Raw genomic sequence first — 16490 nt, 5'->3', positions numbered from 1 at the left:
GGCACTATACTACACAATAATTGTAACAAAAATTAGTAAAATGAAAACAAATATGCAACTATTGAAGTGATATGAATCTTTGTGTATACATCCTACCGCATGATGGAAAACTTTCTTTTTGTCTCTACCTAGGACCTAGAACTCGTACCGTTTTTTCAACTTTTTTGTAAAAGTCTTCAGTTACTGGTTTCTTACAAACTTGTCTTCCCTCAAATTTTTAATATACATATGTCACTTACGATTAAAAAACTAAGATTTTTCACCAGGTTATAATGAGTTTTATTTATGAAAGATACGATTTTTTATAACTTTTGCGAATGACAAACTTTTGTTACAATTTATGAGTAGCTACGATACTTTTCATAGACCCGTTACTCTTTTATCTCGTATGAAATTTGTACGAAAGAATAGTTTTCCTACGTACCTATGTGGAGCATTACCGATGAATTCTACCTGGCTATGAGAAAGATCTCAACATCGATTGATGTGAATAGGTCTTTGTTTATCTTTTTTATCTTTATTATCTATATTTATTCAATTTAACAAATACAGGGATAAAATTACATGCCACTGGTTATTTGTATAACGAATTATATTTATATTTTATCAATTTGGCACTCACTTCAACTCTCAACGTAATTCATACAGATATATTGTTTTATACATTACAATTGTATTACCGGTATACCTATAATCACTGTGTCTGCGGGAAGTTATTGTGGCAGAGCCTCTTATTCGATACAAAATTGCTATTGAAAAATTACACTATTGTCACCTCTAGATATCCTGATTCAGATGATCCGTCGGCGAAACTGTTGGTCGGTTCGGTTTTTTGAAAGGCCTTTGGGATTTGGTTCGCGGTGAAGTAATCTTTCAAGCTTATGTACTTCGGCCCACCGAAAGTGTCCAGTAAAGCAATTTGAACAATCTTCAATTTAGCGAAGAAAAAGTGGTGATCTATAACATAGGCATGGGTATGGATGTAAATTCAATTTACTTTTCGTCATAGTAGGTCGAAAACGGGATTTTACGCCCGCGCCCGGATCTTAAAATCCCGTTTTATGCCTACATAGGATGAAACATATTGTTCACATCACGGGCATAACACTTTACGCCCTTTATACAAAAATAGCTATCTGCTACGATTATTTATGAAAATTTCTGAAACAATTATATGTATATCCACAATAAATTCTTACCCGCGGGCATGTGTGCTAGCCAAGGATGCCGCGTGAACACTGCATTTTTAGCTACATCGTATTCAGCAGTATTATTTTTTACCTGAGAAAAGAGCAATTTTAATATTAATATTTGTTTATGAATTGTTTCCGTTATTTTTGCAATTGTATAATACAGCTTGCATTTTTATATTATTATTGAGTGACGATTCCTGTAATTGTACAATTTGTTTTACTTACAGCCTTGATTTTTCCCGTCAAATAAACCCGGGCACATCGAGGGTCCATAGGATCGTATAATTTTTTGGCACAGTATTCACCCTCAGCTAGGGTCATAGACAAGGTTGCCCGAGAGTCTTTCTATAGGAGAACAGAAAAGGAGAAAAATAGTCTGAATAAATAAATAAGACGTAAATAATATGGGATATATACATGGAATGATGCATGTACATGCAGTATATGTTTCAATCTTTAGATAGAGACTGTGATGGAGCATCCATATGTCAAATAATGGTAAGCAAAGTATAAATATTGAGTTTGTTTAGTTTTTATGCGAGCCGAACAGTTAATCGATTAATCAAAACGGGAAAAAATGAATTGAAAGGCCCGAATATTATTAAATTAATTGAGAGGATTGATTAATCGATTAACCATACAGCTCTGGATTTTTATAGGACCTTTTTCCGATTATTCATGAAAATCTAAAGTGTTATGCTTAAATTACTTTATGCACAATTTGATAAAAATAGCGTAACTAAAAATGAAGACCATTCAGTTTCGAATGGTGAAAATGAGAATTTTCGAAAATCATAAAATTACTACAAATTCCTCATAAAGATCTTATGTTCATTGTATCAATGACCATCATTTCCATTTTGAACACTTCGACGCCAAAGCGTACAAATTCATAACGATCATAATCCACTTCCTCAAATCGACTACCTTATACACTCCCATACCTTATCATTATTTTCTTATATTATTAATAATAAATCTGACTCATTTCACCTTCCCTGGTGTCTTGTATCCATACATAGAGGATACTAATACGTTAATTATTGTGAACCCAAAAAGCGGCTGTACCGTAATTTATATACATAGTTGAAATACTCTAAAACTTTTAAGGAAGCCATTTCATTTCAAAACTTACTGCAAGATCTTGAGCCGTATAATCCAAAGGTGTGATGAAAATGTAGGGCATGCCTGTGCCATTAAGAAGTGGCCCATCACCGTAGGACACCACATTTACGAAGGGATAAGATCTCACTTTAGGTATACTGCTTAGCGTTGCGATTGACGTCCAGTCTGAAAGAACACAAGTACCGCTCAGTTGTGTAACAAATTCATAAGTAGTTTTTAAATCCAATTATTCAGAAGTATGGAAGTAAACGAATACTGTGACCATGTCTCAGGGGTGAAGTAATGAAAATCCCGGTGAAACGGGTGCAACAATATCATGATAGATTGAACAGTTAGTTGAAACTTGACTTATCAACAAAAAATATCCCATGCAAGCGATATCTGCAGTGAGGCTGCCACCAAATGTTGGGGTGCAATGGATCTGCTTTGATTCGTTACTGGGAATTTGAAGTGCTCCTTGAAAACTGGTATGTTTCCGCTAATAGATAATAGTCGAAATGACTGACATTCTACTCGATCGGTAAAGACTAACTGGCATCCTCATATGGTATCCAAAGATTGGACTCCACTAACAGTCAAAGATCTGTCTGGGTCATCGCATGGAACAGCCCAGATAAACACGGAATTATTTGAAAACATTAACAGTACAATCACAAGAACCGAGATTATATAATGATCAGAACGATGTGCTTCTAGTGACTTATGTTACATGTGCCTGCAACCTCTGCAATATTGAAACTGTCGAGTCTACATCGCTAGATGCATTAATTGCATAAAAGAATTTGTTGCTAATGTGATATATCATACCGTGAGGGATCAGCTGTTGATAACTGAAATGTAAACACAGGTTATTCCATTGTGCAGCGGTGATGGTTTACTCTCAACGAATATCACAGTAGACTATGAAGAAAATATTACAATCTACACACACATTAAAGATGTGAGTTCGCTACAACATAGTGACGCGTGTTATCTGTCTACGTCTTCTGAAATTACACAATTTACGACTCTCATACAACTCGTATTTGTATATTATTATACATACGCAATTCCTCAATACAAAAAATACGCATACTTCTCTCAGAAGAAAATATTACCACTGAGAGATAATGTAAGAGATAATCTTCGTCAAAGTCATAATGACATGATAATATTGAATGAGGTGTTTGTATGCTAGCTGCTTTTTCTTTTTAATTACTAATTAATTGATTCTAGTCTGCATGTAAAGGTAAAATATGGGTCCGTCACAAGAGAACCTCAGAGCTTGTTCCATTTTACAATTTCACCATAATTCTCTGTTTCCATCATCATACTGACAAATGCACGTTATTTGTACGGAGGAGAATGGAACTGATAGCTTCAAAATTTAAATAAAATTTTGCTGAAATAATCTAGCATATTTGCTCATTTTTTCGTCCAACGAATGATAAAACGACTGGTTTAAGTGTACATAATTAAAAAGTATTCTTGATACAATTATGGTAAGGTCTGTTTAATATATATATATATATATGTGTTTACTGATTTCTCAGATACAGGTGATAACAATGAGAATACACTTATACCTCTTTATATGGAATTTCGCTGTAACGGCCTTTTTTAAGTATAGCGCCTTTGCGATTTACGGCCTACAATGTTTCGTTTTGCGGCCAAAAAAGTTAGTTTTATTTAAGCATTTTACAGGGAAAAAAAACTTTATGAATTAAAAACTGTATTATTTTAGAAAAAATTGGGATGGATCCTATTGAATTTGTATAGGCTTGTGGAGAAATAATTGATTCGTTATACGGTTTTTCAATTTACGGCCAACTTTCCCGGAATATATCTAGGCCGTAAAGCGAGGTATGGGTGTACTGATAAATGATAATTTATACGTGTCAGCTCTACCGTTCTTTGTTATCATGTTGCATATATGTGATAACATTGATCGAGAGATTGACTTGATCGGTCTTACATTCTTTGCAGAACAAGTACCAAAATAATTCTCGAACTTTGATCAGTAATACAAAAACTTGGAATTTAAAAGATTTTGAAAGAGCAAGAAACCGTATATGGAGTTACTGTAATTCAATACATCCCTATTTAATTTACATTATTTTTATTTCATATTTTAAATATATGTAAAAATTTTAAAAATTGTTGAACTCTTTCGTTGAGTATTATTTCTCAAAAAAATATATAGAACATCGCACCAAGTTTTCGTTCTTCCATCGTTTCTTATACTGACCGTACAGTAAAAACTCCTGTAATATTCACAAAATCGGTTAAAACACATTCATATTGCTGTCGGTAATGATTTCTAGTAAATGCATTTGTCTATTTACATGTCTAAATACTCCGGTCAGACGAATGAAGAATGCTATACGTTTGTAACTAGCCGCACAATTTATTTGGCAAAATTATATGCATTTTGTTGCGCGCATGTTTTGCGAAGCATTGCGCAATCTTTTGCAGATTAAATTCAGAAGTTTAAAAATGCATTTGATGCTCTCTGACCCACAAATTATATCGTGTTGAAGTTAGTAGCAGCCGAAAACCCGTCGACTTGTAATCTTGGGACTGTTTAAAATTCAGTAAAACGAAATATGCTCATACTTGGCAATCCAAATTCTTTCACAATCATTGTACAAATAAGAAAACAGTGATATTTTCTCAACATTTCGTTACAATAATGTTACTAACTTCAACCTCGCCAAGTCACAGGGTCAAGTGAATCCTAACTTTGCCATTATATGTATATTGGTTGTTCAATAATAGCATACATTGATAGTATTGCTACGTAATTTACATTACAGTTTGGTTGTGCTCTAAACTCTCATCGTCGTAAAGTATCGAGTTCTTCCCCATGTACCGGCATGTTCTAATACTAAATTCTGTTGTCCAGGATAAAACTAGGAATCATTTAAATATTTTCATGCTATCTCAGCATAAAAAAGCGTATAGGTATTCGTTAAATAAACCTTGAGAAAATTTAATTAATGCATGGAGTATCAGTATTTACGTAGAACTTTAAAACGACCGTGAATTAATATTATACTTTACTTTAATATGGGTTACTGAATTTCAGACAGTCCGAAAATTGCCAAGTAGCTATACTTCTGAAAAATTCATCTTTATATTAACGTCTCAAACTTAAAACCTATTCAAAAACTGCAGGGTAAGCGTAGTAGATGCGTACCAATTGTTACTGCACCCAGTTAAAAGCTATTGGGTATAAGTTTCGTACTTAAATCCCATCTTCGGATTTCTATCAATATTTATTACATTTTTTCATTGGCAGAATCTTGAAAAGGTCATCAAGTAATGAACGAAAAATCGAGCGCTTCGAACAAATATTGGAATATATAATCACCGGTATTCGCACTTATAATGTTGATTGAATCTCGAAATTTAATATAGTTAATTTATGTACAGTATACGGACGTTCAAGGAATACTTTTCATCATATTTTTAAGAAGATAATTAATGTTATCTGAACCATCGAGAGAATATCTTTGGAACATTTGTGTGTTCGGTATAATTCTATGCCACTTCAAAGTATCTGGGATTGCAGTATTGCAGATTTAAATATTCGATGACTCTGATTCATATTTCAGATTTCTAAAAAATTCGATGATCATTTCGACTGCAGCGCTGTGGTATCTCATCGCCCGTGTTACTTTATTAATTCTACCATAATAAATATATTCTAAACCAATCGAGGTACGAATCCGTTTTAACGAGCACACAATTATTATTTATTTAAAAGTGTTTCTGTTTTTGAACGTTTGACAATGAAAGAGCAATTTTGAGCACCGATGATCAATGGATTAATCGATGTGCTACCAAAATGAAAACAATGTTCAAGATGTTAGTTTTTCCAACTCCAAGCAGAAAATTTCTCAATATTTATAATGTTATATCGCGGTGCTAATGCCAAAAGGGCGTATATTTTTTTTTTTTTTTTCATAGCCAACCGTTCCGTAGATTTGTTTTCAAGCTAAATATTGACAAAAATGTATACAGCCTTTTGGCTTTAGATAGTTCTCTAAACCCGAAAAGGCGTAAAATAAGTACAAGCCGTTTTGGCATTGGCACCACGATATTACGACCGTATTTAAATGAATATTTTTCTTCAATGTTTCGTTCTTGACCTGTACTTAGAAATATGAGTACACTACATAAAATCGTGCACAATTATGATACCATTTGAGCCGTAAGATTTCTCATTAAAAGTATTTCTACCTTGCTTAAGTGGATCCCAAACCTTCATTGCTAGCTAATATGAAGCAACGAGGTCCCAGAGCTGAAACTTTTTTAACACGGGGTATTTATTTTTTACGTAGAATTCAACTATTAAAAAATAAAAAATGAAACAATTATGGTAAGGTCTGTTTAATTAATTTTTCATCGGAAAAAATGCGATATCGCAAAATCCATACGATTTATCTTACGAAATCGAATTTGCAACACGTACTAATTTTTTCAGATTTTTAAATTAATTTTTGGCCTATCTGATGTTTTTTTTAACCTTCGAAACATTGTTTTTTCGCTTGAAATATACACTGTTTGATGACTGTCTACTTATGTTGCCCGTAATACTCGTCATACGTATATTGATACTTAAACCCTATCGCCACAGTCAAACATTGTCACAGATCTTATATGCAGATGACATTTTGAATATTGCATGCATAAGAAGGATGAATTTCATAAAAAAAAAGGCGCATGGAAATTGATGATACACGTTTTATAATATCTAATTGATATGCATGAATATTCTGAAGGCTCTGATTGAGTTGTGATTCTTAATCGATCTCCAAAAGAGTGGACTCGTCTCTCATTTTGGTGGTACAATTATTACTCTTCCATATCTTACGTAGTAAATTTTTGTAATACGAAGACTGTTTTGTTTTCGCCGGAATTTTTATGCCCGACTGGTGTTATAAGAAAGTCTGATACTGGTGACTTTCAAAGAGGAGAAGTGATCTACTATATTTACCTGAATAGGCACCGTTCACAAGAGCATGATTTGAATTTAAGAGTGACGTCAGATTTAGCGATAAATCATTGAATATAAATGTTGTAAGTACCTATCAGACGGTGTAGGAGGACAGTCGTTCGGAAGTACATTACATGCATGTAGGGTACTGATGATATTCTACTGTCATATTAGGAATAAAAATGATAAATGCATAATGGAATATTCGTGTGCCGTTGACATCGAGCAAAACAACAATGTTTTGAAGGGAAAAAAATACATCAAAAGTGCCAAAAATTAGTTTAAAAATGTGAAAAAAATTTGTACGCGTTGCAAATTCGATTTCGAAGGATCAATCGTATGGATTATGCGATACGTAATTTTTTTTCGATGAAAGACAAATTAAACAGACCGTACCACAATTGTTTGTTTAATTTTTTTTTATTTTTTGACAGTTGAATTCCACGTAAATAATAAAATCCCGTATTAAAAAAGTTTCAGCTCTGGGACATCGTTACTTCGTATAGCTAGAAATTAAGGTTGGGGATCCCCTTAAAAGATATTACTAATTTGCAACTGAGTCCTGTCAAAAATACAGTGAACCGCCAAACCTACGAAACTGAAGCTAGCAGCCAGAGTTAGCAGCTGAACACGTTAAACTTTTAGGAAATAGAAAAATGCAGTTTAGTTTTATCCTCATAATTCTATAAAAGTATTAGGGGCTTAGGGTATTTCACGAAATATTGTTTTTCGGAATTCACTACCTTGTTCGAGCGAACGTTGGAACGTTTGGTTGCTAGCTTCAGTCTTGTGTCAACCTTAAATCTTTAAACAAGGCAAACTAATTGTAAGCATACACTTATTTTGCAACAATGACCCTAACAAACCAACTGTAATATTGTGATAGAGTGATTTTAAAACCACGTTTCGTTATGTTCACCTTACTAACTTAAACCTCGTTGTTACTCAAGGATTCGTTCACGTACTCAAAAACATTCGCCCGGATTCGATTAGCATTGGTAGCATGACGAAATATGCGAACTTGGCAAACTTCGTATCACTCATCAGATATTATTTCAAGTCCTTACTATGTATTATCACTATACTAGTCAGTGCGCGAGCAACGGTTAAAACCTTGCATCATTAACGTTCTAATTTTACATATTCGTTTTAGTGAGGAGCGTGCATGTTTTTGTTTACGCACTCCAATCGCTAGGTGTGCAAAACATGCTTCTAAATCATTCGTTATCGTTGTAAAAATTGAAACGTTGAAAGCTCGAGGAGTTAGTTAGCTCAATATTGACTAATTTCTATCAATTTTACTCCGAGATAGTTATACATTAAGTTTTTATGAAATTATTATATTTGTAAGCTACCGAAACTTTTTAAAAATACAAAAATCGGAATAACTGGGATTATAAAACACAGGCTTAGATGTCGTTACTTTTTTCCAAATCTTTTCAAAATGGGTAGATTCATTGGATTTCATTTTATGATGGCTAATTTTATTCAGAAGTCTATTTTTTACAAATTCACTGAAACGCTTATTTTCATCATCAACATCCTTAAATATTTAAATTTACATCATTACATCAACATTGATTACATAATCAACGAATGCGAATATTCAATTTTTACAACTGAAAAATAAAAATCTGTTTCAGTCACTTGTAGAATGTAATCTTCTGAATAAAAAAAACCATCGAAGAGTCAAATAGAACGAAATTGCTAGATTTTTAATCATTTTTTAAGCGATTTCAAATGCAGCATCGATATCTAAGCTCTTGTTTATATTTATAAGGCTTTCAACATGAAATCGGACAAAATTTTAAAGTTAAATTTTTGATTTGCTTAATTTTTGTTCGATTTCAATCGATCTCTCCAAAAGGGCATTTCTAATTTTTCAGCAATTATTATTTAAATTTGTTCTTCAATTACATGATTTCAAAAATTGTACTGTTCCAACTTTTCGAACCGATATAAGTCGCGAACAAAACGAAATATGGACAGATTTCACAACACATATCCTTCGACTTGAGTCATAGATTTATAGAGAGAATTTGAAGAAAATATATCTCCTTAAAATCAATAACTTTTTTGAATTCTAAACAAAGGTCGTGTTTTGAATTTAGTTAATACCTCCTCCGATCTTGTACGGGTTACATTTATTTGAAAAGTTCGAACAAAACTTTGTTTGAAAATTTCAGAGTAGATTACCAATCGAGATAAAAATTTCGAAAAAATCAGGAATGCAGCCAAATCGAAACTAAAAAAAAAAAAAAAATAAAGAAAACCATCTCGTCCGATTTCACGCGGAATGACTGGTAGTTTCAGTATTTTCTATTTTTATATTCTGAAGAGAATTTCGAAGCTGACAAATATGATAATTTGTTAAACACCCGATCTATGCTTATTTCTTAATAGAATTAATGAAAAAATTGATTCTTGATAATCGAACCTATTTAAACGTACGAACCGCGTATCACATTTGTAAAAACGACTATTATTTGTACGAGTCTATAAGAGGAAAAATATGTATAATTAGTCGTCGAATTTCAGATAGCATCAATTGTATAGATCTATGCATCAAATATGCGCAATTCATAAACATCAATGCACAGAATTTTTTGTAATTCGTATTGACCTTTCTTTTTTGGTAAATGACTAAACCATGTATTATTTAACCAGCAATGCGATGCAGTGATACATATAAGTTACAGTAAATTTGACGCGATTATGGCTACTCGCATGTCTATAAAGCGTGAAGTTATAATTGTTCTCTTACTATTTTGATTCACAATGTAACGTGCCATGCGCGCAGCTTCGTCTATAGGCGGAGGATCGTCGGCTTCAAGTCCGTCATCGTATGTGTCCTGTTCGTTGCCGTTATACCTTCCAAGGTCCTGGCTCCAATATTTCTTAGGATCCTGATGTTTTTTCGAATGTTTCCATCGTTGAAACTCCTTGAATTCTTCCCATTCTTCGTATTCGTTCGAATCCAAGTACTTAGCCGTTTGAATTTGAATCGCCGCCAAGAAGCACAAAAATAACAGCGCTAGTCGGGCATGCATCATACGACCGTTTGGCGTTTGGTTTATGAGTAAAAAAAAAAAAAATTGCGGACACTGCTTTGACTTATGCACGTATATTCGACCGGTACTTGCTTTAAGAGAGCATCAGTTTGTGGAAAATTAATTTTTTTACAGTAACGAAGTGAGAGATTTTTGCACTGATATTTCGGTAGTGATCCCTGACTGCAGAAATCCGCCAAGTGACAGTTGGCACTGTTGCCCTTATAGCTCCTCACTCTCACGCGTCGTGAATGAGTTTGTCAAATTGAGGGAACTTCGGCTCGCGGAGAGACAAAGAGAGATTCGTACGCGACAACGGATTGGCGGAAGCGTGCGCCTGTGTGCTTCGTCACTCTCGCAGGTTACTCTGATCATAGTAAGCTGGTTGTGATAAACGCCACGCGATGACGCTTCGCCCGCTTTTTACGATGATTGATAACATTTTCAGCCGGTCGCAGTCTGTCCAACCATCCTGAACTCTCCTTTTGCTAGATCTAATGATTCGTACAAGATTCGTTATCGATTTTTGAAAAATTGTTCTTTTTTATTTATTTATAATTATTGTATAGAATTATATTTATAAATCGATTCTTTGAAGTTCTCGCTATCGCAGAATGAAGATATATCGAATTACTATAATTAGAAGAGCTTCTTGAAACATTTCAGTCACGCAATGGACGCACTATTTAATTGTTGCATTCTCGCCTTGGTGAAAATATATCTCTCTGTAACTTATTGCCAGCAGAAGTTGAAGTCAACTAATCGAAGATTGATCAAGAGGGTGTATCTAGAGCCAGTAGCTAATTGTCTGCTATGTCGTTAATTTACAGTCAACAGTATAGAAGTCGACTAAAACTTTTGAAATTTCAGTAATTACCAAAGTTTTTTGCTTCCGGTACATTCGCCATGACGATTTCTATACGATGTTTAATTTTCGATTTGGCATTGTCTCGATCCTGACTGGTTTAACAGCTTCGCCTTTCGGGTTACTGACAGTCATCAACAATAGTCACCATTTTATCGACTTCTTGCCAACTCCAATTCAAGCTTTTTTTCTGTCAACATTACGCTGCCTTCAATATGTCGAACTATGGTCGACAAGTGTGCTACCTGGATGAGTAGAGTAATCGATTAACCACAAGAGACCTTTTTTGTAGAGCGTTCAATTTCCTATAAATATTGACTTTGCGATTGGTTAAACGATCTATTGTTGATAAGATATGACCATTTTTATATGATACTAAATTGAAAATGGAAAACTATGATGAGCATAATCTTCCCGCTAATATTAAGAGCTCATACTTGGTGAGTACTTTCTAGAGGTACCTAGGAACAAGTTTTCGTGCGTCGGATCCAAAAAAAAAATACTTGATTTTTTTGACCCACCCTACTGGGTACCATACAGCTGCAACATGGTTTTTAGACACGGCGATGTTGCGGCGAGCCCACCCAGCCTTTGGACATTGTCTCTTACAATTAATAGCAACCGCATGGCCATGATGTCACTCTGCTACATGGTTTCAATGTAGCCGCTACCAGTTCACATCGTGTAGGATTCAAGTCGACATAGCCGGCATTGCTAGTCTCGGAACAACGTGGTTTCTACCTTGCAGTTACTTTGCCGTCCATGTGGCTTTTTGGTGTATCTAATTGCCAACGCGTTGTGGCGAACTTACCTGGCCGTCATCTTATGAAGCTACATGGCACTCATACGGCACGATCTGCGGTAGCCGTATCTCAATCTTACTTGGCCTTCAGTTGGCTGCCACCTCGCGTTGGCAGGTCGTTTTTTGGTGGATTGAGGTGCCAGGGTCATGATTCGAGGCTATGTGGTATATACACGGCTGCTACGTTGCAAAGTTGTATAGCCACGATACGGTCCTAACTGCTGTGGTCACATTTAAACTTCACATAGTATTCACATGGCCCCCATCTCGCGTTGCCAGGCTGCCTTTTGGTAGGTTGAGCCGCCAAGACCACCAGGGTGGAATTGCATTTTTTTATATGTTAAAATGTAATTCGACCCAGTGAATAATGTTGCAAATATAAAAGTTTTCATCTTTTATTGGGAATTGTTATGTAAAAGCAAATATAAGATGTTTTTTTCTTTCGAAGGGTGATGTTTTTTACGACATTGTCGGTGAGACGTCCGAAAAATGGTAAAAAATATCTAATCCGACGTTCTTCCGACGTCTGACAGGTAATTGAAACCGCTATTGAGACGTAGCGATATATGAGTGTCAAAAGTCCCATAGATTTTTGCAGAAAGTCGACAAAACATGTGTACGTCGTTGTAACGTTTCAGTGAGACGTCTGAAAATGTTCGCAAAGTGTCGCTGACTTTCCGCAGACGTTTTTCCGATGATCTTTGTGTCTCCATTACCGACATAGGCGCTTTAAACAGTACATCTCAAAAACGCCTATCCCACATTGATTGTGAGTGTTGACTGAGTCGTGGTGGCGACCAAGTTGGAAAAATTGCCGGCATCCAAGTGGCATGTACAAACGCAGCCTGGTATTGCAAACTTGGCGTGGCCTCGAAGAAACCTCATAAATGCTGGATAATTCTGCTACCTAGCTGCCAACTTAAAACCACAAATGTACCATAAAGCTTGGGGTGGTGGGCACCATCTAAAAGTCACGAGTATTGGTTATCGTTGCGGAATACATGCCAGGGTAAAACTGTCAACTGGCCACATAGCAGCTGTGTTGGTAATTGGGTTTGACCATGTGACGTCCATACAGATACCACTTCAAATTGTTACCCGGGAATTGTTATTATGATGATTTCATTTTAGATCAAGTACATACCTGACCTCAACATGTATTATTATATTCATTGCTTGATGCAAAATGGATTGGAGCGTTGCGGTCATAATATGAGGACACAAACAGTACTAACGCGCAGAACTGCCTTACGCTATTGGTTGAAAACTAAAGGAATCACACTCACATGGGAGGTATCCCAGGTTGATCTCTCCGATTTGATTCTCTTTTTAATATGTTATAGTAGACTAAAAACTAAGCGACACGTAATTTTTTTTATCTGACACTAAACACTTTAAGGGGGTGAAACCACCCTCCAAGTTAAGGCATGTCAAGGGGCGATTTGGCAGTTACATATTTTGTTTTTTGTTTAATTGAGAAAATTGCATTTTTAATTTCTCGTTATGAGAAAACTTTTTCAGTTGGATTGGTTAAAAAATATTATGTTCTTATGGGTGAAATTGCCAAATCGGCCCTTGAAATGCCTCACTTTGGAGCGTGGCTTCATCCCCTCAAAGTCTTTAATAGCAGATGAAAAAAGTACTATAACGTATTAAAAAAGAAATCAAATCGGAGAGATCGACCTGGGATACCTTCCTCGTCACTGAGCACCAAATGTAGCCATCTGAAGACACTAGTAGTTTAATAAACAATCAAAAAAAAAAAAATATCAGTAAATTTCATCACTATCACATCACTAGTCAGACTTGTCGAACCGATATTACACGCATGCTATAAATTATATGGAAAGGAATCTCACTTGGCAATCCAAATCGCAACCCATAAATAGGAACCTTACGTGTAGTCTTGCGGATTACTTTCTGGTGGGCCGGTAGTGTGATTAGTTTCTACATAATTTCCGTTATATTTTTCGAATTAATTTATCAGCGCATTGATATCGGTTATGATTCCAGAGTTATTTTTTCGACATGGAGCTGTGTCAGCCGACAAGTTGATCGAACTGCACAACAAGCGCTCTGGAATTATAGTGCTGGGCGAATGTTATTCCAGCACAGGTTAACGACGAGAGTCGTGGTGTTCAGATTCCGGGAAGAAGCAACGCCATTTGTAGCCTGCCGATATACACTCTCTTCGAGCAGGCATTCTCGTCAACTGGCCTCTGAAATGCCTTATATCTAATAGCGTTTTCAACTGGCTGCACTGGTGTGCACTTATCGTGGACTGCCTGTTTCAGTGAGAGTAGTGGCATACACTGCGTTAGTCTCAATGTTTCACTAGCCACTTGAGTGTTAATTGTAAGTGTTTGCTTTAAGGGGATGCTCTGGTCGATTACAACTTTGACGTATATGTCTTGAAATACCGAAGCCCATGTATCTCGAACGCGAAAAAAAACCTAACTGTCGTTAAAAACATTTAAATACGTTTCCATTTGACGGAGAAATAAAGAAATGGTATAGATTCTACGAAATTGCGATAGTAAATTCGTAGAATTTCGTGTTTTACACGAAAGAGACGTGTGATTTAACACGGACCTCACATGCTCCATAGAGGGCGAATAAAATGAGATGCCTCGTCTAGGGTTAAATTAAACTTAGTCATTCACAAACAAGTATTCTCCAATTTGTATTCATCAACAGTACAGCACAGCTTTTTATAATCATATATTCCATGTAACTACAGACTATAGATAATTACGTCTACAAATGACGAGTTCATAAAAAAATACAAGCTAACAATAATAGCACTATATAAAAACAAAGTATACCTTTAGCATCGTTACAGATCATAAGATGTTCCTCAGAAAAACACGGCTTCGAATGTTTGTATTAGCGATGGCCAGTTGTAAGCTAAAAATAATTAATCGATGGATTGACTAATCGAATCCAAAAAAATAATAGATTCAATCGATAATCGATTATTTTTGGTCATTCTTAGCTTTTATGTTTTCAAAGTTATCGCAACAGCAAAGAGTTGATTGATCAGTTCCAACTTTTCTTGAGACCGTTTTTCTTTTACTTCCTGGTTTTGTTTGTAGAGTTCAATCATCGGATTCACTTTGCACCACTTTATTTTTGGTACATCATTTTTTCCTACCACGATGCACAAACCTTTGCTGGAAGTATCAGAAAGAACGTTTGGCAATTTCACGTACTGACCGCTTTGTAGGACTTCTGGCATGATACTACTATCGACATTAGAAATTTTCTTCAGCTCCTCTTCAAATGGTTCTTCTTGCCGTGAGTTTCCAGATTTGGAATTATTAGTGACAGCATTCCTTTTGCATTTCAACACTATCTAGTGTCGATTTTTAATTTGTCACGGGGTTTTGTAAATACCGAAAATATTTTTCAGATCTTTCTACATTTGAGCCCACATAAATTTTTTTTGTTTCAAATTTTTTCATTGGGCCTTTTTCTGGTAAATAACGGAGCTCATACTTATCCACGATAAATTTCATTTGATGGTTTCGGTGTTTGGGTGAAATACGAGTATGTGCATTTAGTCTGTCTGGTGCAAATTGAATGAGGGCTGTTTGATATGTGAATAAGCGTATAGCGTAAGCGTATTAATAATTCAAATTAACAATGAACATTTCATCAACCACATTATTCAAATTAGTAGGCGATTTGAAAAAGAAAGTGGAATCTAGATTAGCGAATTTTTCTGGGTGATAATATTTCCTATCTACTGAAACAGTCACTCCCAATCAGAGTGCAGAAAATCTGTTCGAGTTAATGAAATTAATGTGAGTAAATTTTGAAATTCTTATAAGTTCTTATTTACCGAGCACATCGATGGGGTGCGAGTGGAAAAAATTTTGAGATTGGTCACGTCGCTCAGGTCCCGAATCGGCAAGCTGAGGTGATTGCGGTTACACCTGGGCAAGTTTTCTGCAATTTTCCTTGTTACTTGTTGAAGACCTTGAGAAACCATCCCTCCCTCGCCCCGTACATGCCATTCGCTTATGGGGACGAAGTCGAAAGGGTATGGCTAGTTTGGAAGTTATTTTTGGTATTGTTGTTGTTATCAGTAATACCGTTATTATTATTATAGGTCACCCATTACAATCGAAACATGCTAATCATAATTCGCACAAATTATGCCAGAATCCTACACCGAAAACGCCGCTATAAGAAAAGGAATTCCATGTTGTGGTTTTAGCTTTTTTTTGTGGCGCTATCAACAAGGAGAGTTTTTCAATGCCTCCTTATCGTCGATTGACAATTATTAAAATGTTCACGAAATGGTCTATGATTTTCTAGTTTGGCTGCCAACCCTGGCCCTGCTAATGATAAACCAGTTAAGCAGTGGAATATTGGTCCATTTTTCTTCGAGCTTATCTCAACATTATAGTTCAACATTCACGGATCTAATTATAGAAGTCTCAAACTCTGTATGAGTTTGTTAGCATAT

At 35.4% G+C, this 16490-nt stretch overlaps 1 protein-coding gene across 1 annotated transcript; it reads right to left on the bottom strand.

Moving 5' to 3' along the window:
- Positions 1–574: 574 nt before the first annotated feature.
- On the bottom strand, positions 575–10643 carry LOC107224578 (protein CREG1). The gene is made up of 5 exons (XM_015664680.2): positions 10064–10643; positions 2329–2483; positions 1419–1538; positions 1200–1281; positions 575–957 (listed from the first exon to the last, which is right to left on the bottom strand). Exons 1-5 carry the CDS (start codon positions 10350–10352, stop codon positions 761–763), a joined length of 843 nt encoding a protein of 280 aa, XP_015520166.2. The 5' UTR covers positions 10353–10643; the 3' UTR covers positions 575–760.
- Between the last annotated feature and the right edge of the window lie 5847 nt (positions 10644–16490).

This window comes from Neodiprion lecontei, chromosome 4 (genome assembly GCF_021901455.1).
Source record: "Neodiprion lecontei isolate iyNeoLeco1 chromosome 4, iyNeoLeco1.1, whole genome shotgun sequence".
In the NCBI taxonomy this organism is placed as follows: Eukaryota; Metazoa; Arthropoda; class Insecta; order Hymenoptera; family Diprionidae; genus Neodiprion; species Neodiprion lecontei.
Note: the sequence above shows the minus strand (reverse complement) of the source record. Positions and strands in the feature narration are given on the sequence as shown.